This window comes from Aspergillus pseudonomiae (genome assembly GCF_009193645.1).
Source record: "Aspergillus pseudonomiae strain CBS 119388 unplaced genomic scaffold BDV37scaffold_29, whole genome shotgun sequence".
Lineage (NCBI taxonomy): Eukaryota > Fungi > Ascomycota > Eurotiomycetes > Eurotiales > Aspergillaceae > Aspergillus > Aspergillus pseudonomiae.
In genome coordinates this window covers 41,988-67,136 of record NW_022476021.1, presented here as the reverse complement: position 1 = coordinate 67,136, position 25,149 = coordinate 41,988, and the positions used below count along the sequence as shown (strand labels likewise).

At 48.9% G+C, this 25,149-nt stretch overlaps 6 protein-coding genes across 6 annotated transcripts; 4 read left to right on the top strand and 2 right to left on the bottom strand.

Annotated features, from left to right (window-relative positions):
- Positions 1 to 20: 20 nt before the first annotated feature.
- Positions 21 to 14,759, bottom strand: BDV37DRAFT_271245 (AAA family ATPase midasin; the record flags this gene model as incomplete). Its single annotated transcript, XM_032084694.1, has 33 exons — positions 21 to 200; positions 234 to 391; positions 443 to 485; positions 528 to 585; positions 643 to 651; positions 703 to 778; positions 833 to 902; positions 969 to 980; positions 1,014 to 1,035; positions 1,075 to 1,135; positions 1,169 to 1,220; positions 1,260 to 1,465; positions 1,505 to 1,570; positions 1,601 to 1,633; positions 1,664 to 1,750; positions 1,781 to 1,799; positions 1,833 to 1,867; positions 1,898 to 2,136; positions 2,167 to 2,207; positions 2,247 to 2,354; positions 2,388 to 9,725; positions 9,756 to 9,817; positions 9,848 to 10,881; positions 10,918 to 10,951; positions 10,985 to 11,128; positions 11,162 to 11,396; positions 11,433 to 11,449; positions 11,483 to 11,552; positions 11,595 to 12,021; positions 12,055 to 12,087; positions 12,121 to 12,653; positions 12,684 to 12,797; positions 12,831 to 14,759. The coding sequence occupies 33 exons, from the start codon at positions 14,757 to 14,759 to the stop codon at positions 21 to 23; spliced, it is 13,545 nt and encodes a 4,514-aa protein (XP_031941886.1).
- Positions 14,760 to 14,986: 227 nt separating this feature from the next.
- Positions 14,987 to 18,524, top strand: BDV37DRAFT_247018 (chloride channel protein). The gene is made up of 7 exons (XM_032081826.1): positions 14,987 to 15,207; positions 15,264 to 15,802; positions 15,862 to 15,965; positions 16,017 to 16,169; positions 16,223 to 16,337; positions 16,385 to 16,476; positions 16,534 to 18,524. The coding sequence occupies exons 1-7, from the start codon at positions 15,059 to 15,061 to the stop codon at positions 18,004 to 18,006; spliced, it is 2,625 nt and encodes an 874-aa protein (XP_031941885.1). The 5' UTR covers positions 14,987 to 15,058; the 3' UTR covers positions 18,007 to 18,524.
- Positions 18,525 to 18,586: 62 nt separating this feature from the next.
- Positions 18,587 to 19,727, top strand: BDV37DRAFT_107044 (CTD kinase subunit gamma). Its single transcript, XM_032078282.1, has 2 exons — positions 18,587 to 18,803; positions 18,869 to 19,727. The coding sequence occupies exons 1-2, from the start codon at positions 18,645 to 18,647 to the stop codon at positions 19,415 to 19,417; spliced, it is 708 nt and encodes a 235-aa protein (XP_031941884.1). The 5' UTR covers positions 18,587 to 18,644; the 3' UTR covers positions 19,418 to 19,727.
- Positions 19,728 to 19,765: 38 nt separating this feature from the next.
- BDV37DRAFT_247016 (uncharacterized protein) lies at positions 19,766 to 21,370 on the top strand. The gene is made up of 2 exons (XM_032081825.1): positions 19,766 to 20,419; positions 20,478 to 21,370. Exons 1-2 carry the CDS (start codon positions 19,839 to 19,841, stop codon positions 20,974 to 20,976), a joined length of 1,080 nt encoding a protein of 359 aa, XP_031941883.1. The 5' UTR covers positions 19,766 to 19,838; the 3' UTR covers positions 20,977 to 21,370.
- Positions 21,371 to 21,672: 302 nt separating this feature from the next.
- BDV37DRAFT_247015 (YagE family protein) lies at positions 21,673 to 23,837 on the top strand (the record flags this gene model as incomplete). The annotated part of the gene is made up of 2 exons (XM_032081824.1): positions 21,673 to 23,244; positions 23,304 to 23,837. Coding segments are annotated over exons 1-2 (1,559 nt in total), but the record flags the coding sequence as incomplete, so codon positions are not given.
- Positions 23,682 to 24,906, bottom strand: BDV37DRAFT_106890 (uncharacterized protein). Its single transcript, XM_032078278.1, has 2 exons — positions 24,384 to 24,906; positions 23,682 to 24,304 (listed from the first exon to the last, which is right to left on the bottom strand). The coding sequence occupies exons 1-2, from the start codon at positions 24,774 to 24,776 to the stop codon at positions 23,948 to 23,950; spliced, it is 750 nt and encodes a 249-aa protein (XP_031941881.1). The 5' UTR covers positions 24,777 to 24,906; the 3' UTR covers positions 23,682 to 23,947.
- Positions 24,907 to 25,149: the final 243 nt, after the last annotated feature.

Below are 25,149 nucleotides of genomic sequence, written 5' to 3'. Positions count from 1 at the left end.
AAAACATCAATATGCAACTTTTAGGAAGAAACATCAACAACCTCCGCAAACCATTGCTTCAACGCCGTAGCCAAAACAGCGGGTAACTCCCGAACGTCACGCACAACCAAATAGTAAGGGAATGGGAAACCTTCCAGATATCTCTTCATCTTCAACTTCATCTCCCCAGTGCCGCTCTCCGTATCAGGCTCAAAGCTTGCCTGAGTGAGATCCAAGATGGAGCTGCCCTTGACAGCATCGACAATGATGAACACAATCATGATACGTTCTTCCTGAGCCTGGCGCACAAGACGCTGGATAGTCTCATGGTCTTCACAAATACCGTCAGAGATAATGAGCTCCAGCTGCCAAAGATCAGCATTGCCCGAGCCAGGTGATTGCTTCCAGCGAGCTTCGCGGAACAGAGCGATCGAATCGGCGATCAATTTCCGAACGTTTGTACCTGTCTGCTGGTAGCTGAAGTGCTGGAACACCTGTGTGCCAGCCTCCGAAGAGAACGGCTTGCCGAATTCATGTGCGACTCTAACGTGATCCTCGTTTCCGAATCCGAGGACACAAAGATCTCCTGCTTCAAGCATACTAAGACTCTTGGCGACGAGTGCAAGCGTTTCGAATGCCAATTGACCACTTCCACTCTCTAACATAGACTTACTGTCGTCGACAGAAAGCATGATCTGGTAGTTGCGCTTCGAGGGAATTGACCGTCGCATCCAAATCTTGTCTCGCTTGTACTGCGAGGCAATATATGGAATGATGCGCTTAATATTCAGTCGCTTTCCTGTCCGGAAATCGCCACGCAGCTTGGTGGCCATGGTCGGCGCTAAGATCAAACGCAATTGTTCTGTTAGAGAGAGTGAGAGATCGTTCGTGACGGATTCGTAATGCGACCAGAGCCGTTGAGCCTCATCGCGAGGTGTAAGTGGAGGGAGCGAAGAAGACAGATGGATTGCCGCCAATTGTGCATCTACCTCATCGAGTTCCTCGATGGCTTCCTGCTGGCCAGCGGCGTCGACTGTGCGCTCCTGGGTGTGCGAGCTGCCAGGGATCAATGCACCGGCAGTTTGGTCCTTAGACTCACTAGCAGCATCCAGCTGCATCTCGTCCTGCATCTTGTTCTCGAGGGTGTCCTGGGGCTCTTCAGAAGCGTCCGGCAAAGGTTCGTTGTCACCATGCTTGGCATCCGACTCGACACCCTTGTTTTGATCAAGAGCCTGTGTTTGCTCGTCATTAGCCTGGCCAAGCGCTTGGGTATCAGCAACATCGTCTTGGTCTGCAAGATGCTCGAAATCGGCATCAGCCATGTCGGTATCCTGAGGCAACGGCTGATCTGACTCGTCCTCTTCCTGTTTAGAGGCCTCCATGATCTCCTTTTGCCGGCGATGCCACTGTTCGAGGATGTCGCCCATTTTCTTGAAGGCCTGCAACTGCGGATCGTTGCAGTTGGCATCATCTCCGCCGCCTGCGTCTCTATGCCGCTCATTGTCTTCTCCTTCGTTGGCAGCACCAGTCTTTTGTTTATTATCAGACTGATCAGCTGAGCCACTCTCCTGCTCTGCATTGCCAGATGTGCCTTGGTCCATATTTTGATCTTGGTCCGCACCGAGTCCACCATTAACAGCCTCGCTTGGTGCCACTTCTTCGCCAGCCTCTTCATTTTCATCACGTTGAGTTAAGAAATCATCCTGTTGAGCCTCTTCCGGTTCTTCTTCCCCGGGCTCATTTGTCTCTTCGGCTTCGGCCTCTTTCATTTCTTCATCTTCAGCTGCCGCTTCTTCATCACCCTGCACGGCCTCTGGGTCCTCTGCTGGTTGATCCAAATCAGGGTTCTCAACATTCTCTTCCTCTTTCCCATCAAAAGGCTGCTCATCTTCAGCTGGAGGAAGATCGTCGTCGAGACCATCGTCAAGGCCATCGTCACTCTCGTTGCCCTCGTCTTTATCCATTTCATCGCCGTCAAGCTGCATCTCTTCTGGAAGGTCGAGAGCATCTTGTTCCTTGGCATGAGGGTCCGTGACATCCATCTCCTCGCGTCCAACAGCCTCGCCTTCATCGTCTGGAGATTCTTCTTCTTCCTCTTCCTCTTCCTCCTGGTCTTCTTCATTCTTGCCTTCTCCATTTTCTCCTTCCTTCTCCTTGCTCTCTTGCGCAGCGGTTTGTTCATCAGACTCAGACTGTCCCTTGCCTTCTTTGTTCTCGGTCTCCTTCTGCTCTTCATCGTGGGCGCCATCCCACATCTTTTCATCGACTGCAGTTTCCTCAAGATCGTCAACACTGCCTACTTCCTCATCAATGTTGTCATCCTCTTCGTCGCCGCTGGCGTCCTCTTCATCATCCTCTTTCTTGTGTTCGCCTGTCTCTCCCTGTAATTCTTCTTGATCCATGTTTACTGCGTCTCCTGACTCGTCCATATCCTCGTTAGGCTCTTCAGTCTGTTCCTGTTGAGCAAGCTCCGACAAGTCTTCATCATCACCAATATCGTTACTGATATCTTCAGCTCCTTGTCCTTCGCCGAGACCCGTTCCACTCTCCAGCTTCCCAGATTTGCTTTCTTCCGTCGACGCTTCTGCGGGAGTACAGAATCCCTCAGATGCGATCTGAGTAAATGACTTGGCCAGCAAGTAGGACATTTTGCATGTCTCACGATGCACGGTCAGGTAGCGATCGACGAGATCCTTACAAATGTTGCGATACTTGTTCATGATAGGCAACAAGCTTGCAACCAATGCGACAGCAGGAGCAAGACCAGAGTTTGAACGTGTCTTGAGGCCCTGTAGCTGATCCAAAACAGACTCCAGGGAGCTTGTGATATCGGACAAATGAACCGCCTTCAAAGCCCTGGTGAAGAACTCGTCGCTCCGTGACAATGAGCCCGGGGATACGATCAGTGATGGTACCTCCTTCAGCTTCTGGAGACTGACGAGGATCTTGTCAATTGCTGTGAGCAGGCTGCCATCAAACTCCTCGATAGCGAGAGTATTCTTAGACTGCAACCCCTCAGCTTGCTCAATACTAACGTGAGCCCAGGGAGTTAGCTGCATCAGGACGAATGACAGATCAGGTCGGCTCTTGGCCCAGCCCGTAAGGTCAGTGTTTAGCTTATCAAAGGAGGAAGATGCTTCCTTCAGAATCTCTACATGTAGCTGTGAAGTTACGCCATGGGGTAACTCTGGCAGACTACCCAGTGACTTGTGCAGCTTGCTGAAGACTTCTTTCCAGGAGCGAAGGCCATCCACAATGTTCGACGAGTTGATGCCGGAGAACTTGGCGTGTAGTTCCACGACTGTCATGGAGAGGCCAAGAATAGGGGTCAACCAGGCTACAGCTCTGGCTGTATCGCGAACCTCATTCGAAAATTGGGGGCGTGACTTGAGGACCGAGGTAGGGTTAGATGTCCAAAGGTTTGAAATCTTGACGAGTGTTGACTGGAGCGATTCCACACCAGACATTGCTGGAGCTATGGCTGCTCGTTGTTTTCTAACCAAATGCAAAAGATGCTCAACGGACCCTGAGCTTCTTGAAACTTCAACATTGCTGAGGTCTTCCGAGTAATTATGCGCCGCTTGGCGAACCCGAGGAAGGATGTCCAGAAGTCTGTGGAAATAGAGATTGGAGCTTCTGACGACAGTGGTTGTTACAGAGCCAACCTCAAGAGCCGGACTGCTGGCAAGAACTTGTGCAACAGATGCCTGTGCTTCAATCAAGCTAGTGCTAGCATTACGCTTGACACCCATCTCTAGCAGCCGCCGCAAAGTATCAGCATAGAAGCGGCGCTTTTGAACCTTGAGATGTTGGACATCATCCTTGTTTTCCTCAGTCAAGGTCTTCGGAGTTTGTGATCGGAACTCCTTGATGCTTTCTAAGAAGTACTTCATGAAGCTATCGAGATCTTCCGAAACGTCAAACTCTGTCGAGAGAGACACATACATGTGAGCCATGTTGCTGACGGTGCCATCAGGATCCCTGAACCGAGGCGGTCTGTTTTGCCAGATTTTGTTCTCCTTCTGGCACAAGGCGAGCGCTTCTGGGAAACTTGCTGAAGGTAGGATCAATGCTTGGTCAGTGGAGCCAGGCTCCTCATTGTCATCTGGCATATCTTGGTCCAAGATATGCTGGACAGGTTGAGCCAAGATTTCTCGGTATTTCCGTACGAGTTTGAACAGTTTATGATGCGACCTTTTCGCACTTTCTCGGAGCGCTACAATATTTGTGTCCTTCCAACTGGCCAGCTGGATTTGTTCCTTGATGTCTTTTTCGAGTGTCGACCTCCGCTCCTTGAGTAGCTTGTGCACCGGTGGTCCGAACTGTGTGTAATGCTGCATGAAGTTATCTAGTGCGGACACCAATTGCTTCAGGCAAGGGAAATCCTGAATGTAAAGCGACAGCAGAGACCGGAAGTTCTTGACGAGCAGCAAACGTTCGCTGTACTGACCCAAGGTGGTTGAGCGGAAGAAGTTCTCCAGCGTGGCAATCACTTCTTGAGTATGCTCACTCAGGTCTGTTTGACCAGATTCCGCGAGTTGGACAGGAGCTCCGATAATGGCTTCGTAAGCCACAAACCACCATTGGCTGACATCCTGGACACATTTTTCTTTCTCGAGATCCAGAAGCCTTGCCCAGGTCGACAATTCAAGACGTCGCCAGTTAATGATCAAGTTCGTGATCTCGTCATAGACACCAGCAGCTGAGTACTCTCTGCTTGCAACAAGCTGCCACTCATGGACAAGGCCATGAAGCTTTTCAAGCTTGGTGAGGAATTTTGCGACAGGCTCGGCATGCTTGAATTGGAGTATCTCCTTGCAGCAAAGGATGACATCTGCAAGCACTGCATGTTCCGGCCAGGCGCTCTGGATCTGTAAGAAACGTGATTCTGTTGCCACTGTTAGAGATACAAGCTTTCTGCCTTCATCAGGATTTGCGTCCACATAGAAGTTGTACGTGTTCTTGGAATTATTTTCCTTGTGGACAGAATCCTCAAGCAACAAAAGAACACCAGAGAGATGATCCCTAGGATGCACCTGTGTTACTGAAGAATCACCCTCGGACCACAGCGAGGCCAACAGCTGAGCAGACTGCTTCACGTAAGCTGTCAGGACTCGCCCAGGATCTTCTGATTGGAAGATGTTTGCGTGAAGCGAGGCAAGTCGGATCGAGATATTCTTGGGATCAAGACGAGTTGGCCTTTTACCATCATCAACGGACTCCTCTTCATAAGTAGGGAAGAGCTCACGCAGCTCATTCTCATCAACCTCCTCGCTGTCTTCCCAGGATCCTCTGTATTGGTAAAGGCTCGCTTTCTTTGCCTCTTCCTCCTGATCTTCCCGTAGTTTCGCTTTCCATAACCCATGGAACTGTTCGAACAGGCGGCGAAGAGCATTGCGCCCAACTTGAGTGTGAAGAATTCCCGGATCTGCATTCTCGGCCACTCTCAAAGATGATAGTTCGTGGAACCACATGTCAATTGCATGTCTTGAGTCTATATTTGAATTCTGATGGTACAGATCCGAGAGTGGGTGATGAATGCCTCCAAGGAATGGGGTGCTTCCACTGATTGCATCCACCACCTGCACATCGCTTGACTGCTGTGATCTTCCGGACATTAGGAAAAGTCCCAGATCCAGGATTTGAAGGAAGCGAACAGCGGAAACGACTATGTCATCATATGATCTATAGTGGGTGCTGAGACGTCGACTCAATTGGTGGATATTATCACGGAGTAAATTCACCAGACTCTGAGACTCTGAAGAGATCTCGCTCGTTGCGCCAAGCATGTCTTTAGGGAGCCTTTCAAGAACTGATTTTATCACGCTGGTAAATTCGCCGTGCAGGATGCTTAGCTCAGAAACTTGAGGTCGGGTAACCGATGAAGGAGGAGGAGCAGAACCAAGGTCACGCAATTCACCCTGAATGAGGTCATGCCGGATGTTCGAGGGTTGGCCAGAAAACACCCGTTCGAATGAAGCGATGGCGGTAGCCTTATCTGTAAGTTCCGAAGAACGTTGGCTATGTCTTTGCCTTTGGACAACTAATCCCAGCGATGGATCAAATGGCTTGTCTGGGACGTAAAGCCGCAGGAGAATGGCAGCCAATTGAACTACAGCTGCTCCAGTGTGCTGAATTGACTTGTCGTTCTTTTGTACTGAGTTAGTTGCCAACAACGCAATGAGGTTTGGAAGTTCTTGTTCTGCGAAGCTCTTGAAGTAATGATCGCTTGGGAGACTCTTTTCTAAGCGGATATTCAGCAACCCAGATTCGGCGCAGTAGCCTTGCTCTTCAACAGTGCGGAGAATAGTGACCAGTTTCTCCAGAGATTGAGGCTCGAAGAATTCCTTATGGGCAATGACTAGCTCCATAGCTAGCTTCGACGATACCTGCCTCAGCACAAGATGCTGATCCATAGCAATCTCCCAAGAAGATAGAGCCAAGGCCTTGGAAAGAGTTTGCTTTTCCACCTCCAGAGAGTCCATCTGACCCAGGATTGTGACACCGACATTCGTCAGCTTCTCTAATAGTGAGAGAGACAAAGTGCCACTAATGGCTGAACCGAATGTTGATGAGTGTTCAGACCCGGAGTATAAAGCAAGTCTGTGGAGGACCTCGGGAACCTGTGTCTGGAAGGCTGACACATTCAATGGTCGTGCGTCACGGCCAGCCAGTAACGGTAAGATGGACTTTATCACATTGTCCCCTGCTTTGCTGTTATGCATGAGCGTGAAAATGTCATGGTATTGGCACAATGCTTCGAATTCGTTGGAGAAGTATGGGGATGCAATTATATCAGAGCGTTGTACAACGCTTGCCAGCTCACTAACTGTCTGTCTGAGATTCTGTACTAATTGCCCTTCATCGGCACCATGCAGGACAATGGATTGTTGAGCGTTGACCAGAGAGTTGCGCACTTGGCTTAATTGAGATAGATCAAGATGAGTCTTGGTCGCGATATTTGTAAATTCAGAAGCCACACTTTCCAGGTCTAGGATAGACTTCAGTTGGCCTCCAGTTGCAGGGGTTGCAGGTCTCCACGACTCCCAGAGTCTTTGCATACTGAGCCCAGTCTTCAAAGCCCAGCTCTCCTGGAATCGACTCAGCGCTTGGGACAGAGCGACGGCTAATTGCTGTAGAGGATCGAAAGAGCTCGATAACGCAGCGCACAGCTCTCTACCAATCTGAAGATAGACCTGAAACTCGCCCTCGTCGATGTCCTTCGCCGCAGTCAGTCTAAAAATGTCCATGCAGAAGTTGAGCACAGTTCGAAGAGCGTTTGCTATGTGAGGGTTCTGAAGAGTATCCTGCCCGAGATTCTGAATCATATCGTACATTGCCTGGCCACAGTCAGATAGGAAAGAACCAATCGGCTGTGTTGCATCCTTCATCAATGAAGGTATCCGTGCCGATGCTAAAGAACGTTCTAAGCGACTCATCTGGCTGGGTTTGAGAAGCTTCCCGGATTCATCCGCTTGCAATAAACCTTGTTTTAGAAGTTGTAGGTCAAGTTTAGACTCCTGGAGATGTGCCAGGGTCACTAGCGAAGTGTAGGGCACTTCGTTGGCCAATAGTGAGACCAGCGGCTCGTTCACAAGAGGATGAAGAGGCTGTGAAGGGCCTTGAATAGCGAAGGAAGCGCGGCTCAACTCAATGGCCTTCTTGGTAGATTCGATGGGTTTCCAGTGCGAGTTTCCATGAATAACCGATACATATCGATGCATTGCGGAGGAAAGAACATCACCCACTGATTTACCGTGATAAGGTAAGAAGTACTTTAGTGACTGCTGCAAGTAGGCAAGGTCCATGATTGAAAGATGGTCTAAGCAAACTTCACAGAGGAGCCTTGAGATATCATCAGGACTCGCCGAAGGCTCGAGATTCCAAAGAGGCCGAAGACGGTATAAGAAGGATTCGCAGGTGTAGGCAGGCACAGACGTAGTGACTGCAGTCTCGTCTTCCTGTGGCAAAAAGCATATTTCAACGCAACGATTCCGCATTGCGCGGGACAATTCCCCATGGCGAGAATCCATCGTAAGGAAAAGACGGAAGTTCGGATGCGGTGTGATGATACGGGCTGATCCATCTTCAGTGCGCTGTTCATTCAGTATAAGAGCTCCATTTGGTTCAGTGAGAGAGTTCAGTCTATCAAGAACAGATGGGTTGCACAGATTTGCATTGTCCAGGATAACCCAGTAGCCGTGCTGTACAGCTTGAGTCAGGACACCTTCCGTCCACTCGAAGCCAACTTTCATTTTATCCGACTGCTTTGTTGTTTCCAGCAGAGTCTGGGCTCGGAGAAGCATATCATCAAAAGCAGTCTGTGGATACGTTTGGCTTAGCATCGTGAGGAATGTACAAATGCTTTCCAGAGAGGCATCCGGCCTTTGCAGTTTCTCGAATATCTCCAATACAATGGGGGTCTCGTTCAGAGCTGTTCCTGCTGAATTTATGGAAAGAATCTGTTGTTGAAGGAACAGAGAGACATCGTGAACGAGAGACGAAATCTCCCTTCGATAGTCAATTTGTTCAAAGCCACCAATCAGATCCATTGTATCGGTATCAGCACTGAGAGCTAATTCAACTAAGCTTGCGCCATTCACAGCTGCGAGCTTTCTGATCAGGGTGGTCTTTCCGCATCCAGACGGTCCCACCAAAATACTGGGCCACGACTGCTCTATGCACAGCATAAGGGACTCGAGGACACTGAGGTCCCTTGGGAGTACTCTCATCTGGGATTCTTGGGTTCGTTGGAGGTATAGATCTCTCTGCATGATACCAAGCCCAACCTGCATGTATTCCGGCGTAAGGTTATGGTAATAGCTCTTGTTGGGCGCCGGGACCTCGCTGAAGACTTGCTTATACAAGCGAGTGACCAAATCTCGGTCATCCTGGGAGCGGAATCTCTGTGATATTATCACGTCAAGGAAGCTATTGGCCGATACCTGTAGGGTCCCACGGTCTGCCAACTGAAGCCATCTTTGAATGTCTCGCAAGTTGATTTCCCACGGACCGCCTACAGCCCCTAATCGGCGTTCATTGACAATAGCTTTGTTCAGCAACGACACGAAATCAACTAGCTTGTCTGTCTGCCAAGATGGACTTCCAGGGAAGAGCTTTGCGCATATCCTTTTCAGATCAGTGTCGGTAAAGCTGTCAGCATAAACGACTGTAAATCTGTTAACGAATGAGGCAGGAAGGCCCTTTCTGCCACCACCTTGGTGATGCGGATTTTGTGCAGCGAAAAGAACGAAGTCCGGATGTCTCTTGAAAGATTGATCTAATTCAGCAACATAAACCGTTTGACGATGATCCAAACAGGCATTCAACCCCTCAAGAACGGATTGGGATGCCAAGTTCATCTCATCCAGGAGAACCCAGTCACCGCGTTGCATTGCTTGCAAGAACGGAGCGTCTCGCCAAGTAAATTGACCGACATCACCTCCTTCCACAGGGACATCGGAACCAAAGAGGTCTGTGAGGTCTGTCTGTTCCGAAAGATTGATACGTGTCAGAGGCTTTCCCAGTGCCTTGGCAAGGGCAGTCACCAGTGTAGTTTTGCCGACACCGGGGCTTCCTTCAAGCAGGATAGGTTTCGAAAGTTGTAAACCACGAGCAATTCTTACTGAGTTAGCTATCGTGGTGGGTGCATCCAAGATGAATTGAGGGTCTGGCTCTGTGCTTCCGTTCATTTCAAGGGCAAATGGTCCTACGCGTAGAGAACCGTTTTCAATCTCAATGGTCGACTTCTGCAGATAGATAGTTGAAGCATCGACATCAAAGAGTTCACGGAGCTTATCAAGACAGAGTCGACGATTTCCCTCGAGATCATGTAGCGCTGTCGCAAGCATCGCTGCTGGATTCGCACCCAATGTGTCTATAAACACCATAGCAGCACCCTGTACTACTGCGAATAGAGGATCCGCAGTTCGGCACTTGTTGACAAAATCAACCCAGGCGAGAAGATCACGAAGAGAAAGTGATGTGGTGGAGGAATTTTGGAAGGTACACTTGAACCACTTGGCAAACTCTAGCATTGCTTTGGTAATGTGGTCTGAGTCCAGTTCAAGCTTTCTCTGGAGGATAGGAAGAATATCCTCATCTTCAGAGAGTTGAGGGGCCCATATTTCAGTCATTCGATTACGAAGAGCAGCTGAAAGTTCGCGTTTTCCATAATCACCACCAGGATTCATTGTAGACAGAAATTGGAACCCAGAGTCAGCAACTACCATAGAGTTGATGGGTCCCTTTTCTGCAAGCAAAATTGACCTATGAGGCTCTAAAACACTGTTAAGTCTTTCCAACACTGAATCATCGGCAAGGGAGATTTCGTCCAGGAGGAAGTATTGCCCAGTCTTCATGGCGGTAATCAGGCTTCCATCAGACCATTCAAAGAGAGCATTCAAACGAGCAATGTTCGTTTGGATCCTCTGGACAAGTTCTGAATCACAGGATTGTAATTGGTCCGCAGTAAGTGAACTAAATACCTGCCTCATTTCTTCCAATGGTCGCAAAGGTTCACCTTCTTTAAGAACTGCTTGAAGATCACTCGATAGCTGATGTTCAATAGCCCCCCTGTTCCTTACAGGCCGTTGAGCACCAATGAGATCGCCTGTTTCAAGATTCACATGGGCGTTTACAATGAGCAACTGTCTTTTATAGGCTTCTGCGACTGCTTGACAGAGCTGTGTCTTTCCACAACCGGTTTCTCCTACCAGTAGAACTGGTTCATTGTTCTCAAGTGCAACGGACACCAAGATGAACAACCTCCTCATTGCTTTGGTCCAGACGACCCCGGTGGGAAGATGAGGCGCACGCTTCTCCAATTCGGAAGCACTATACACCACATCTTCATCTATACGAACTCGCATGACCTCTTCAATCACACTCTTCACAGCTGCCCTTTCCTGTGGGTTCCGAACTCGCTCTGCAAGCAACATAAAACCGTTTATCGCTAACTGCTCGCGATCATCTGCTCGTCGGAGAGCCCATCTAAAGAGATCACGTAGAGTAGCAAAACTGTTTTTCTGCTCAAAGAGTCTGTTGGCTTGACGCAGTAGAGACAGCTTCCGGTAGACAGACACTATTCTAGCACAGAATGAAGGTGCAATTTGGGAGCGTTCCTTGAGGATGAATTCCAACTCACTCTCTGGAATATCATCAAAGTGCAACTCAAGAAAACGATTCCGGAAAGCCCGGGACAGAACTTTACGACCGCCATAAAGACCAGCTGGATTTTGGGTCGCAAACAGCATGAAATTTGGATGTGGGTGAACAACTTCCTGGGTCTCTGGTATGAAAAGTTCGCGGTTATCGTCTAGAAGTCGATTCAATGCCTCCAGGACGTCCGACGGTGCCAAGTTGAGTTCATCGAGTACAATCCAATACCCGTTTCTGAGTGCCTCCACGAGAACGCCCTCTTGATAGCGAAGGGTGCCGTCATCGCTAGACACATACGAGCCTAGGTATTCTTGAAGGTCTGTGTGTTCGTGATTGTTGATACGAACAAACTTGTTTCCGGAAACCTTCGCCAGGTACTCAATCATGCTTGTTTTTCCAGCAGAAGTTGGGCCCTGCAGCAATATAGGGAACCGACGCGTTGAACTGGCTCTGACCAGGTTCTTGAGGTTTTTCTCTATGAAAGGTGTTATAATGTAATGTGGTTGTTCCTCTGGAACCAAGTGCCCACGTCGCATCCAGTAATGCTTGAACTGGACATAGTCGAAGCCATCGGTTGGAGGCTTAGGCGTCTGGCCGAGAAGTGCTCTGGCGTTCTTTGCACTGCTAAAAAGGTGTGTCTCAAGAAGTGGCAGCAGCAGTCTCTCCGACTCTTGGCTCAAAACAGTCAGGAAGCTCATGGAGAATCCTTCGAAAACTGCTCGGCGTAGGCCATAGACATGCGCGTGATCAATGACATAGATAAGGGCACGAACAAGAGTTCTTATACTAAAGTGTGGGCGTTGTCCAGCCCCATCTGTAAGCTTGTTTTCGTTGCTGAGCTTCTTCGTTTCCAGATAGAGCTGCGCAAGATCTGGTGCGATTCTCATGTCACCTAAAGTCAAATCACCAAGATACTTCTGGATCAGAGCAAGAAGATCATCCCGGTCACTATCTGGGGAGTGTACATAGAGTTCAGTAAACCGGGAGCGAAGACCAGGAGGAAGATCCTTCTTTCCTGCGTCTGTAGCAGGGTTCATAGCGCCAAATATGCGAAAGTCCGGATGTCCAAATACCCTTTCCACATCACCAGCCTCGGAAAGCAGGACAGATGGTGAGCCTTCAGTGCCGTGGTGTAGAAGGCTAGCAATGTTCTCAAGAGTGTCCGGTGAGGCCAAATTAATCTCATCGAGGAGGACCCATTCGCCATTTCGTAACGCCCTCACAATCTTTCCCTGCACAAAAGCGAAGGCAAACTTGGCATCACCCTGAGCCACCTGAGCCTCGAAGTCATTCAATTGTCCTGCGAACCTTTCCCATCTCTGCCGCAAATGCTGGTACTTGGGCGAGTCCAACTTCCTTTTCTTCGTGGGTTGCTCCTCACCCTCTTGGGAGGGCCCGTTACTAGATTTGAAGACACCATCGGCTAACCGAACAGCTTCGTGCCAAAGATGTACCAACCGTGCCCAGTTTCCTGAAGCGACGCTTTTTGCAACGGACGACAAGAATTTCTGGTTCTTCTTTGCTGAGAACGTCAACTCAAACACAGCATTGAATTCGTCAAGCATGGGAACAGCCATTGTACGGATATTAACAGGCTTGAAACCACCTAGCAAATCACTACTTTCACTCTGCTGCGACAAGTTCACAACTGTGAGCTTCTGCCGCATTAGGGTAGCAAGCTGCTGAATCACCGTTGTCTTTCCAATACCTGTCTCTCCGACAAGGAGCATAGGCTCCGCCATTTGTATGGCAGCTGCAGCCTGTTCCATAAGCTTCAACGCAGCTCTGGTTGAAGCAAAACGCGTTGATGACCTGGAAACTGAACCGCTGGGTACCTTGATCTTTCGGCAGACTTCTCTACCGAGCACTATGTTATTACCCTGATCGGAATACGCGGGAATTCGTTCACTAAGGCAGAACTGTGCTCGCTGTGGTGATATCTGAAGCGCCTCCGCGGCAACTAGGGCAAGTGACTCTGCCAATGATTTTTCTGGGATGTAACTGAGGAATATGTCCACAACATCCAAGAATATTTCATCCTCAGCACCTTCCGGCATAGCTTCATAGCCAGTCTTAGCTCCTAGACGCTGCAGTCGCCTATGCATCCGGCTACAGAGTTTGATAAGATCACGGAGACCTGGAGTCCGGCCTTGAGAGCTCTTGATCGCGAGGCTTCCGTGAAAAGAAGAGCAAAGCCTTTGGTAAACATTCATGATAGTCGGAACCCGAGACTCAAGAAGTGGGAATTTTTGCGTAATGACTTCTTGGATTTCGTCAATTGAGAGGGGTTCGATGTGAACCCTCTGCCACAATCTGCTTCCCAGGATTGTTGTGCTTGGAGCGACTTCTTCGCCTGCGATATTATATGATGACTTCATGGTCGCAATGATCTTGAACCCCTCAGCGCACTTTATCCGTTCTTTTCTACTTGCTATAGTCAATTCTCCTTTCTCGATGATAGGCAAGATAAGACCGATAACTTCAGAAGGTGCACGGTCTAAATCCTCGATTAGAATCCATCGGCCTTCCCTGGCTGCTTTAGTCAATACGCCTGGTTGCCATGAAAATGAGCCAGTGGCAGGGGACGTTGAGTACATCCCAAGAAGACTCTTAGCATCCGTCTGCTCATTTAGATGTAAGGTAACCATAGATTCAGACTGGCCCATGGTTGCGGCAACGTCATTGACCAAAGAAGTCTTGCCAGAATTCGGTAAACCAACTAATAGCAAGGGATTCGAGGCAGTCAATGCCGTCGCGATCCTACGAAGATTCCTCACAGCGGTAGGCGCTTTCACAATTGAAGATGCTGGGGTTGGCATCTCATTTAGTCGAGGAATAAGAACACCGCAGACTTCAGCAGTCCGGGGCGTGAAATACTCCCGGAGCTTCTCAACTTGTGATAGAATGTCCTCGACCGACCGACCTGACCGTGCAATTCGTGTCTGTTTCTCCAGAGTACCCCACCGACGCTCTTCCCACAAACCAAGGCAGCGATAGTCGATCACGATCCCTTCCCATTCACCTTCAATAACATCGGCACCAATATACTTCTGAACCATTTTCTCAGTGGCAGCATCCGCTGCGTGCATATACAAGGCAAAACATCGAATCGCAAGATACCGTATGGAGGGGTCTGGATGTTGGAAGAGGGATTGAAGGCGTGACGGCGAGATGGTACTCGAGAAAGTCTCTAAGTCATATGAGAGAAGTCTAAAGACCGACAATAATAGTGTGCGAATAGTGGTATCATCTAATTGCAGAAGCGTTGCCTCGTCAGATGCAGCCAAAACGGATAGAGGTCCAGCCCGAGAACTAGCATATTGGCTTGCGAAAGAAGCAAGAAATGGCGCAAACGGTAGGATTCGTGAAAAAGCGGAGATAATGTCGACTTGGTTATTATGAAAGTCTGAAGCAAGCCATCTTGCTGCCAGATCCACAAAGATCGGCTCATATAGGCAGAAAAAGCCTTCTGTACATTTTGATCGCAATGCACCAACCGCAAGCGCATTGAGGTACTGAGTCCCCGAAGATGTGCGAATGAGTTCCGCTACCTCATTCGGAAGATGCTCAAAGAGCTGGGACTCTTCAAGAGTCCTCTCATAGGCAGGTCTGGTCTCCATGCTCAACCCTACCTGCAGAGGAACTCTTATAATGAGTTAGAGAGAGAAGGAAATTATCGATGCCGATAGCAGTAACTTTTTTTTCCAAGCCGTTTTCTGCCGCTATATGTGGCGCAGCCCCACACTTAGTATGCTCACCGCCTTACGTTAAGTCGCGGAGCGGAGCTTAAGCCACATCTCCGAGATTCGGACCAGTTGTCGTAAGTCGAGACCGGTATAGAACTGCGGGATCGTCAACAAAGGATATGGCTTCCTGCAAAGTGGATATTAACACTTGTACATAGATTTCTGTGCCCACTATGCATTCGGGAGGCGAAGCTGGGGCCTCCTCGTTCTCCTCAGAGCTGCGCAGCCCACAACATTCCCCGACACAGCGCCGTGACAGCAACCTATCTTCACCGGATCCTCACGAATTGAATGATTCACTCGCCGGAGGTTTACATGAGCCGTAAGGTTCCAATTTATTTGGACTATCCATGTGATTCTAATGGAAGACGTGTACAGTATATCCTTTAAGCGCAAACAAAAGCAGCGATCCGGTTTTAGCTTATCGAATCTATTTTCCAATAATACTACGGAATCCGTTGCTGGAGACGCAGCGTTCACGTCTTCGAACACGCGAAATGGACAGCTCCATGGAAGCGCATCATCTGCATGGGATCGACCGATGAGCAGCAATGGAAATGTCACTGCGCAAAAGGATGGCGGTCTCCTTGATTGGTATGTGGAAGGTCCAGGGCGACGAGTAGGCTATGATGACCTCACCGCAATCGACTGGATATTTGAGTACACAAAGGAGCGCCAGCGGAAGAGGCATCTATATTCCCATGGCCAAGGGGCTGTAGGATATGTATTCAAGTTTCTCGACGCCAGTAATGTCTGGATAGTATTGATTGCTACCGGAATCTTGGTCGGGATCATTGCAGCTTTTATTGATGTCGCAAGCGACTGGTTAGGAGATTTGAAAACTGGGTATTGCAAGAATGGGGCTGGGGGAGGCAAGTTCTACCTAAATAAAAGCTTCTGTTGCTGGGGTCACGATGGTAAGCTATTTTCGCACCGTGGTTGTACTGTGATTTATCTATACTAAACCATCAATTAGATATCTCTAATTGTCTCGACTGGACACCCTGGGGGAAAGCACTAGGCGTTACCTCTTCCGGCGGCGTCTTCACGGTTGAATACTTATTCTACGTCCTTTACTCTGTACATAGGTCTTGTCCGTTTTGAATTATATATACTAACAAAGACTCACAGGTACTCTTTGCTATATGCGCTACAGTCTTGGTTAGGACCTATGCACTTTATGCGAGACACAGTGGTATCCCTGAGATCAAGACAATTCTCGGCGGCTTCGTGATAAGGCATTTTATGGGACCTTGGACGCTTGCGATAAAATCTTTGGGATTAGTAGGCTTCCCTCAAAATACACGCTATGCATATTTAAGCTGACAATTACAAAGTGTCTATCTGTCGCATCTGGTTTGTGGCTGGGTAAAGAAGGTCCTCTTGTTCATGTCGCCTGCTGTTGTGCCAGCGTGATAATGAAGCCTTTCGAAAGTTTGAACCATAACGAAGGTACACGCTCGTTATAGCCATGCCAATCACATAAGCTAATTATGCAGCGAGAAAACGCGAAGTTCTGTCCGCGGCCGCCGCTGCAGGTATCTCTGTTGCGTTCGGTGCCCCAATCGGGGGTGTCTTGTTTAGTTTGGAGGTATGACCTTTTAGAGACACCATCCCTCATAGGCGACCCCTTACTAATATTGATCAGCAATTATCCTATTACTTTCCCGACAAGACAATGTGGCAAAGCTTTGTCTGTGCCATGGTTGCTGCAGTGACGTTACAAGCCTTAAACCCTTTCCGCACGGGTAATATTGTCCTTTACGAAGTCACGTATACACGCGGATGGCATCGCTTTGAGATGATTCCGTTTGTTACCCTTGGCATATTAGGCGGCCTATATGGAGCGTTTCTTATCCGCTTGAATATGAAAATTGCTCAATGGCGACGATCTCGTAGTTGGTCACGACCAATTGCAGAGGTGGTGTTGGTAGCTCTTTTAAGTGCGTTGATCAATTATCCGAACTTGTTTATGAGATCTCAAAACACCGAGCTTGTTCATTCTCTCTTTGCCGAATGTGGAAATGGGGGCGAAGATACTTTCGGTCTCTGCAAGACTGGCGCTGCGTCCGTTACTACGATAGCTCTTTTGCTTATGGCTGCGATCCTTGGTTTTTTCCTTGCATCGATGACCTTTGGTTTGGATCTACCCGCTGGTATTATTCTGCCTTCCGTTGCCATTGGTGCTTTATATGGGCGTGCTCTAGGTACGACTTTCAAGATGTGGCAAGAAGCTTATCCCAGCGTCTTCCTCTTCAGAAATTGCGAGCCAGATATCCCCTGCGTCACCCCCGGGCTATATGCAATCGTTGGTGCAGCTTCAGCTCTTGGTGGAGCCACTAGGATGACTGTGTCGATAGTGGTCATCATGTTTGAACTCACTGGGGCTCTCACTTACGTTATCCCAATCATGATTGCAGTCATGCTATCGAAATGGTGCGGCGACATATTCGGGAAACGTGGCATTTACGAGTCTTGGATTGAGTTGAATGAGTATCCTTTCCTCGACCAACGTGATGATACTACTCCGCCCGATGTGCCTGCTCATAAAGTCATGACAAGTGTGGATGATTTAACAGTCATTACCGCTGTGGGTCATACAATTGACAGCCTTCGGCACCTCCTCCTGACCACTTCATACCGTGGATATCCCGTCGTAACCGATACGTCAACCCCTACCCTTCTAGGTTATATCTCTCGGAACGAACTTTCGTTTGCTTTGAAGTATTCGAAGTCGCCTACAGACCGAGAATTGTCTGGTGAAACCCAGGTCTTTTTTACTCATCAACCTTTTGCAGATCCGGTGGAGACGCTTGATCTTCGTCCATGGATGGACCAGACCCCTATCACCCTGAACAGCAGTACGACATTCTCGCTAGTGCTTCAGATGTTCCAAAGGCTTGGACTGCGGTACATCTTACTTTCGGACAAAGGAGTTCTCCAAGGCCTGCTCACTAAAAAGGATGTTTGGTCGGTCATCAACGGACCAGAGTTCCGGAAAGGCGGATTCTCTAGAGAGAGTGTAGTCCGCCCAGCGAATACGGCAGAAGAGGTTGGACTCCTGGAGAACGATGACGTGACCAGTCTGGCCAGCTCTTTAGAAAGGCGCCAGTCGCTCTGATTTCTTGCACAGAAAATAGTGCTATACCGGAACATCCTTGAAGCCGATATAGCGCGCCCTACGATCGGCACATCCGACGGTGCCTATATTTAGATCCATGACGCGAATCACGTTTACTTGGTTTTGAAATCTAATAGAACTTGGTAAGGGATAGGGCTGGTTTCCTTGGTAGATACTCAATGGCGTTGTGTTGCCTTTTCTCCTTCTTTCCTAGTTTTCAGTCGCTTGACTAACAGTCAGCGCACCTTCCTGTTAGTATATATATATAGCATCCATCCTCTGTACTATGTGCATACTATACATCTTTTTTCCCTTCTAAGAGAGGACTTTGGGATCTCACCTCTATACCTAAACTTAGCTAGTTAGATGAATCAGTTGCTTCCCAATCAGATGGGCCAGGCTACTAGTAACACTAATAGCTACCAGCAAATATACATTCAGTGCTCAGTAGTAGCTGCCAACCCCACACATTCTGCCAGCAAAATCCATCTGACCGCCCTTCACCGACCAATCGGTGCCCCCCACCCATGATAATTCCCCGACTTCTTTGCGACAGCTCTGAACAATTACAAAACCCTCAGTTCAAATCGCGTGCTATATCTTCTCCAGACCCCTAGCTGAGCTGTGAATCCGCAACCATGATGGCTGATCCGTTTGAAGTTCGCATGCGCTTTACTGCGCAGCTACAACACCTAAATGCATCCATTACATCCTCCCAGAAAGCTGCCCATTATGCGCTCAAATACCGCGATATGGACGAGGATCTTCACTCATGTATACTGGAACAGCTTGAAAGGGTACGCATGCTGATTCCGCCAGCTATAAGGCTTCACTTACTAACCTCCACGGTCTTTTTGTTTAGAATAATATGAACAACCGAGCTAATATCATGTATTTCATCGAACAATTCTGTGAAATGGCCACGAAGGAAGATCATGCACCATACGTCCGCATGATCCAGAGGGATATTTTACGTGTAGTAGATGCCGTTGCACCACCGGATGGCTCGGGGGCAGCGAATGTGAAGCATGTGCGTCGGGTTCTCAACGGATTACAAGCCAAGGAAATCCTTTCAGCGGAAACGGTGGCGGAGATCAATGCCGGTCTGAAAGACCGTGAGACACATCCAGCACATCTTGATCTGGAGGCTGATGAGGGGGTGGAAGCAAAGGCTGGCACCCCACGAGGCTCCAGGGGAAGTGTCCGTGTAGACAAGAGACAGATCGAACAGAGAATCGAAGAAGACCGGGAGCGAAACAAGCGTTTACGAGAGAGTATGTGGACAGTCAGCGGCGACGATGGTGATGAGCACGGGAAGTTTTGGGATGAGACCAGCGATATTGGCGAAGACGATTTCCTGGCTGCGAATGAGGAGTTTATGGAGCGCAGACAAATGGTTAATGCTAAGTGAAGATGCTTGCATGGCCTGTTCTCTCCTGATCTTGACTTTTATGAAGCTTCAGCGGTTTTGAAAAGTATATACAGCAGGTGTTCGGTTCGGCGTTACGTTCCTTTACTACTTGGGTCATGGGTATGGATGATACCATTTACGTGAATTGCATATGAGATACCATGTTCCATTTGACATTTCTCCTGTATACCAGTCTTGAACCTGGCAGCTGGAGCTATTCACTACTTACTCAAATAGTACTAATTTATGGCTACCACTTTAATAGCCCCACATTAACACCTTTCCGCCTTCGGAGAAAAGTGGTCCCGTGGAGATCATGAAAATGAATTTCCTGAAAAAAAGCGCCGAGTTTGGACGCAATAACATTTCTCCATATATGCATGGTAGCTAATTTTTTGAATCGGACCATTCTGGATCCTCTATGTTTTCCAATATTGTCACTGCGGCAAAGGGTCTATTTACTCGACAGGATACCGACAAATCGCAATCGAAGAAATCTACCACTACCTCATCCGACAACGTAATCGCTAGCAAATCGAAGATGGTCACAACTAGGCGGCGCAAGATTTCCGATGTTGCTGCAGAAGAGGAACCTGAGATCAATGGACAACAGGAGGTGAACGGAAAGCGCAAATCCGGGCCAGCCGGTTCTGGGAAGACGGAAACCCAGCGCAATAAACGGAGAAAGCGAGCCAGTCTTGAAGCCGCAGAAAGTGAGAGCGGGACTCCCGAAGAGCCTTTAGACGATGCCCAAGAAACGGATTCCAAGCAGGAAGAGGGAAAATCGGCACCTGCTCCGAAGAAGCACTTCAGATTTGATAGCGAAGAACCTGAGGTACCGTTGGATATACAGATAGAGGAAACAGCAGAGACGCAACAGGCAAAGGAGGACAGCGGCGATGACAGCAGTGATGATGATGAGGCTCCTGAAGCGGTTGATAACTCGGCGCAGTTATCTAAGGTTAGAGCGCAGGCTAAGAAAATGGAAAAGGCCAAACAATTGTCAGTAATAGCCTTTGCTATTTCCCCGATATAGCTCGCCCTACTAACTGTCCCACAGAGAAGAAGAATTAAAGCGCGAGAAGAGAAGGCAGTTGGATGAGCTGCGTAAATCACAAGCGAAAGTTTCGAAAAAGAAAGACAAGCCAGTTGATGATCTGCCATCCGAAAGCACGGAGACACTCCAGGGCTCTAATACACAAGATGCCCGGCGATCGGCTCTGCCAGCGCTTCTTCCAGACGATATTTTGAATGCGGCTCCTGTTACACGACCACCCACTCCACCCGCAGAAGGAATAAACCTTGCTCACAAGAAGCCAACCAAGTTGAAATTCCTGGAAAAGTCCGAGAAGCGCCCCAAGGATGTGAAGATGGGCGACGTGACGATTCGGGTATTGGGTGATATTCCACAAAAGAGAGCCAAATCGGCTCTGCCCCCGAAGGCCTCGAAATCCGGTCGGAATAGTAAACAGACTTGGCTCGACCGGAGTCGCAGTACTGGGCATGTGAATGGTCTGAGACGGACAGCCGGCGGTTCCTCCGGATTTGTACGCAAGTAAACGGCCTTATCTTTGCCATCGAGCGGCTCGGCGGTGGCTAGCAGTTTTTAATCCAAGATCAAGAGCGAATTGAACCAATTGTCCCTCCGATCACTCTCGAGAATCATCTCAGGAATGGCAACTAATGCCTTTCGCTTCTCTCTGTATATCGCCACACCAATTTCGAGGGATTGGTTTCGCATCCTCCGCAATGTGCAAGGTCCAAGCAGGTCTTGCTCCCAGGAGTAGGTTACAGAGTGAAGGATACACAGCAAGCAAACTTCGATCATGCAGCTGGATTTGACTTCAAAAAGTCCCGAATTTCCTGTATAGACATATAATGTTCTACGGTAGATAGTTATTAAGTGTTGTCTAGGCGTCTGAGTATTGGGTACAAGGCGCTTGCAAAAAGTGGATTCTATTAGCATTCTTGTTATTGTTTTCTTGAAGTAGATGCTCTGAGACTTAGTCCAGATTGTTTATATCCCACCTGAAAGGAAAAGTAACACAGAAAAGTAACACAGAAAAGAACAAAGGAAAGAGAAAGGAGATGTATACAAAGAGATCAGTACCAACCATATATAGAATAGCCTAAACCGTGGGCAAAGTCGAAGTACAGGCTTGTTCTATAGCAGGTTAGCCTCTGGTGGGCGCACGTGCGAAACTGGAAGCTTTGGTTAATCCATTCTTCACCTCCATTTCGACGGAAAGATCTTCCGGGGCTATTCTTTGCTCATTCTTTAACATCCACCTGCCCATCAATGGCAGGTTTTTTATGATTATCTTCACCTACTATATCCAACATGACTTCCACCGCGGAAACAACGCCCCTACTCCCCCAACACCAACAGCAACCCGCACCATCTAATACGTCACCGCGAGCGAACCGGCGGACAGTCACCTTCAACCCTCTCACCACGGTCAGCACATACCACGATGCCACTTCTACAAACGCTCCAGTTCGAACACTATATTCCGGCCCTTCGTCATTCCCGAGTTCCCAGGATGCCCCGCAACGACCGACTGGATTATCCGCATTGAACAGCAAGCTCCGTCGCCGGAATAGCCATGGAGCGCCCTACAGTGCAGCGCCCTCAATGCCTGTGGCACCCAAAGTCGGCCCACAAAGAACGACAAAGAAAGCCCAGAAATTGAAACTTCTCCCTGATCCGATAACTGAGGAGGCTGCTGAAGGCGAATTCCCTTCGGACGTCTACTCGCAAATCGCACGGATTAAAGAACCCACTGCTCGAAGCCATGCTGCGAGACTGGGCAAGGCAGACAGAGAACGATTACCCCGCGTGACAGCATACTGTACGGCCAATTCCTATCGACTAGATGGAGCGACCAGGTTTCTCAAATCAAGGTCCAAAACCCGTGGAGCCAACCCGAAACTCTACGATGAGTGTGTTTACTCGCCTTTCGACTACCTGTATGAAGAAAAGCAAAGAAGTACATCAGAAAATAATGTTGGCATGAACAATGTGGGCACGATGGAAAACTTCCAGAGACCAGCCACTGAGCGCAGGTTCTCCGACAGTGTGGTTGAAATCGAGGATAATACTAAATCTCGGAGGGAAGACCTCATCGACCTTCGCGACTCAGAAGCTCACCGATCCGAGAGTGCCGTGGCGGAAACTCAATCTGAAACCCCAGACTTCGACACCACAATTCACACCCCGGAGGTATTCCTCTTCGACTATGGCACAGTCGTCATATGGGGCATGACGCCCGCACAAGAGTCCCGGTTCCTGTCCGATATCTCTAAATTCGCAACCTCCATCTTGAGTCCTGAAGATACACAGGTCGAAAACTTCAATTTCTACTATGCGCGTGAGTACCAAGCTCGCATATACAACGACTTCATCTCCCTGCGCGAACCGCGAAACCACATGATCAAACTGGCCATCTCCCATGCCCTCGCTCAATCGGTGAAGACCTCTCTCTTCGAGGATCTCGTCTCGGAAACTATCTCGAATACTGCACCACTGCCTGCCCAAATTGCACAGACAGGCAGTGTCAATCTCACACGGCGCCAAATTAACATGCAAGTCGGAGAATTATTCATTCTACGAATCAATATCCATCTTCAGGGCTCGGTTCTAGACAGTCCAGAACTAATGTGGGCAGAACCACAGTTAGAGCCTGTCTACCAGGCCGTGCGGAGTTACCTCGAGATGGACCAACGAGTCAGTCTCCTGAACGAACGACTAGACGTGATTGCAGATCTGCTGGCCGTTCTTAAAGACCAATTAACTCACCGGCACGGTGAGTATCTAGAATGGATTGGTAAGCCGCCACCCTCTACTACCCTGAAATCCAACTACCATATACTAATCCAAATGCAGTCATTGTCCTCATCGCTGCAGAGATCCTTGTTGCAGCCATCAATATCGTGGTCGACTTATACGCTGGCGTTGATTAAAGTCCCCGTCAATGGACGATCATCTGCCTCATCATGTTCACAGTTTTATCGTTCTACATTCCGCTTTCATTAATCATTCTTCCCATTGCATTGTACTGGAACTGGCGTCAGGGCGAACGGACAAGATCGCATTGCTATGATAGCTACGCATAACCATCTCATGTACAATACAGTATGACATTAACTACACAGGCGGGTGCAAAAGACCGAACAAGAATAGCTTTTCGGCACCATCTACAACAACACACTGTTCTTTTATCAAAGATACAACTCCAACTTGGTAACGGTAGCTGCCATCAACCACGTAACCGACAACCCATCATTCCCATCCCACGAACAGAATGTATATTTCGCACCTCATCCAAAGACAAAAATGGGATATTAAAAAAACTCAAACTCCCTAATCTTAATTTTAGTAAACAAAAACAAACAAGAACCCCGAGAACCCCCCCCCCCCGGTAGATATAGGAAAAGAAGATGGAAAAATGACACACAACTAAGAATATAAGATAATAAAGATACAACACCCCAACCTATCATCCACTGAGCCCAAAGAGAATCCCGCAACTAACTGTCCTCCTTCGACTCCTTAGTATCCATGTCCATAGGCGTCGTCGGCTCCACAGAGACCTCTCCTTGGCCAGGTTCTCTTGACCCGGACTCCGGGTTCTGGCTACCGCCACGGTCACTTCCAGAGCCGGTATTGTTCTCTTTATCTTGTGCCGAGCCGTTGCCCGCCTGGATGCGGAACGAAGAAGTCATGTCCTCCTGCGACGGGGCAGGCGCTAGCCGCGGAAGCGAGGCCGACCCAGCAACGGACGAAGACTCAGGCGCATTGTTAGCAGACGGGGCAGCATCATCATCCACACCGTCGCCGACATTTGATTTCCGCGATCGTTTCACACGGAGGGGCCGTTCTTGGGGCTGTGATAACATTTGTTAAATCCATCCATTCAGGGGAGTGGGGGGGAAGGAAAGAAAAAGAAAAAGAGAAAAAACTAACAGTAGGTGGCTGTTCATCCGAGCTCCCCTCCGTATCATCCGCAAAATACGCACCACCACCGCTACCACCACCCTCCTTGTCACCGGGGTCCAGAACCGCCGCATTGGACATCATTGCCGCGGCGCGGGCCCGTAGCTCCGGGTTGACGCCTGCCTGGGCCTCCTCTGCCATGCCGGTGACCTTGGCTAGGCGCTCGAGCAGAATGCACGACTCGAGACGCATCTTGTGGATGTATTGCCAGCCGCGGCGGTTACGGACGCGCATGAGATCGTTTTCTTTCTCGATCTCATTTAAGCGCTTCTTTAGAGCGACGCATTTGCGTTTGTAGGCATGTTCGACGCTTGGGGGGTTTGAGGACTCGATTGACGTTGACTGGTTTGTGGAGGGTTCCATTGTGTTTGCTGTTATATGGCGGCTTTTCGTTGTGATTGAAATTGAATTGTTGTTGTCGAGATCTGGGGTAAAAGTCGAGATTCGAGGTGAGATCGGTGATATGATTCGTAGATGAGGGTTTGGATGGGGGAGTTGAGGTCTCGTTGCGGGATTAATTGGGGGGGTTGCGTTGAGTAACACTTGGTCTCAGACTCCCAGTCGACAGAAGTGGTTCAGGGACAAAGCGCTGGCGAGTGAGAGGTGCTGTGTACGTCTGGAGGATGCGAAAGTCGTCGGGGATCCCTTTCCACGGGACCGGTAAGGTTCCTCGGCGAGGCACGAGACAACAAGGATCTTTGAGTTTACTGAAACCAACGATTACTTCTGACTCAAA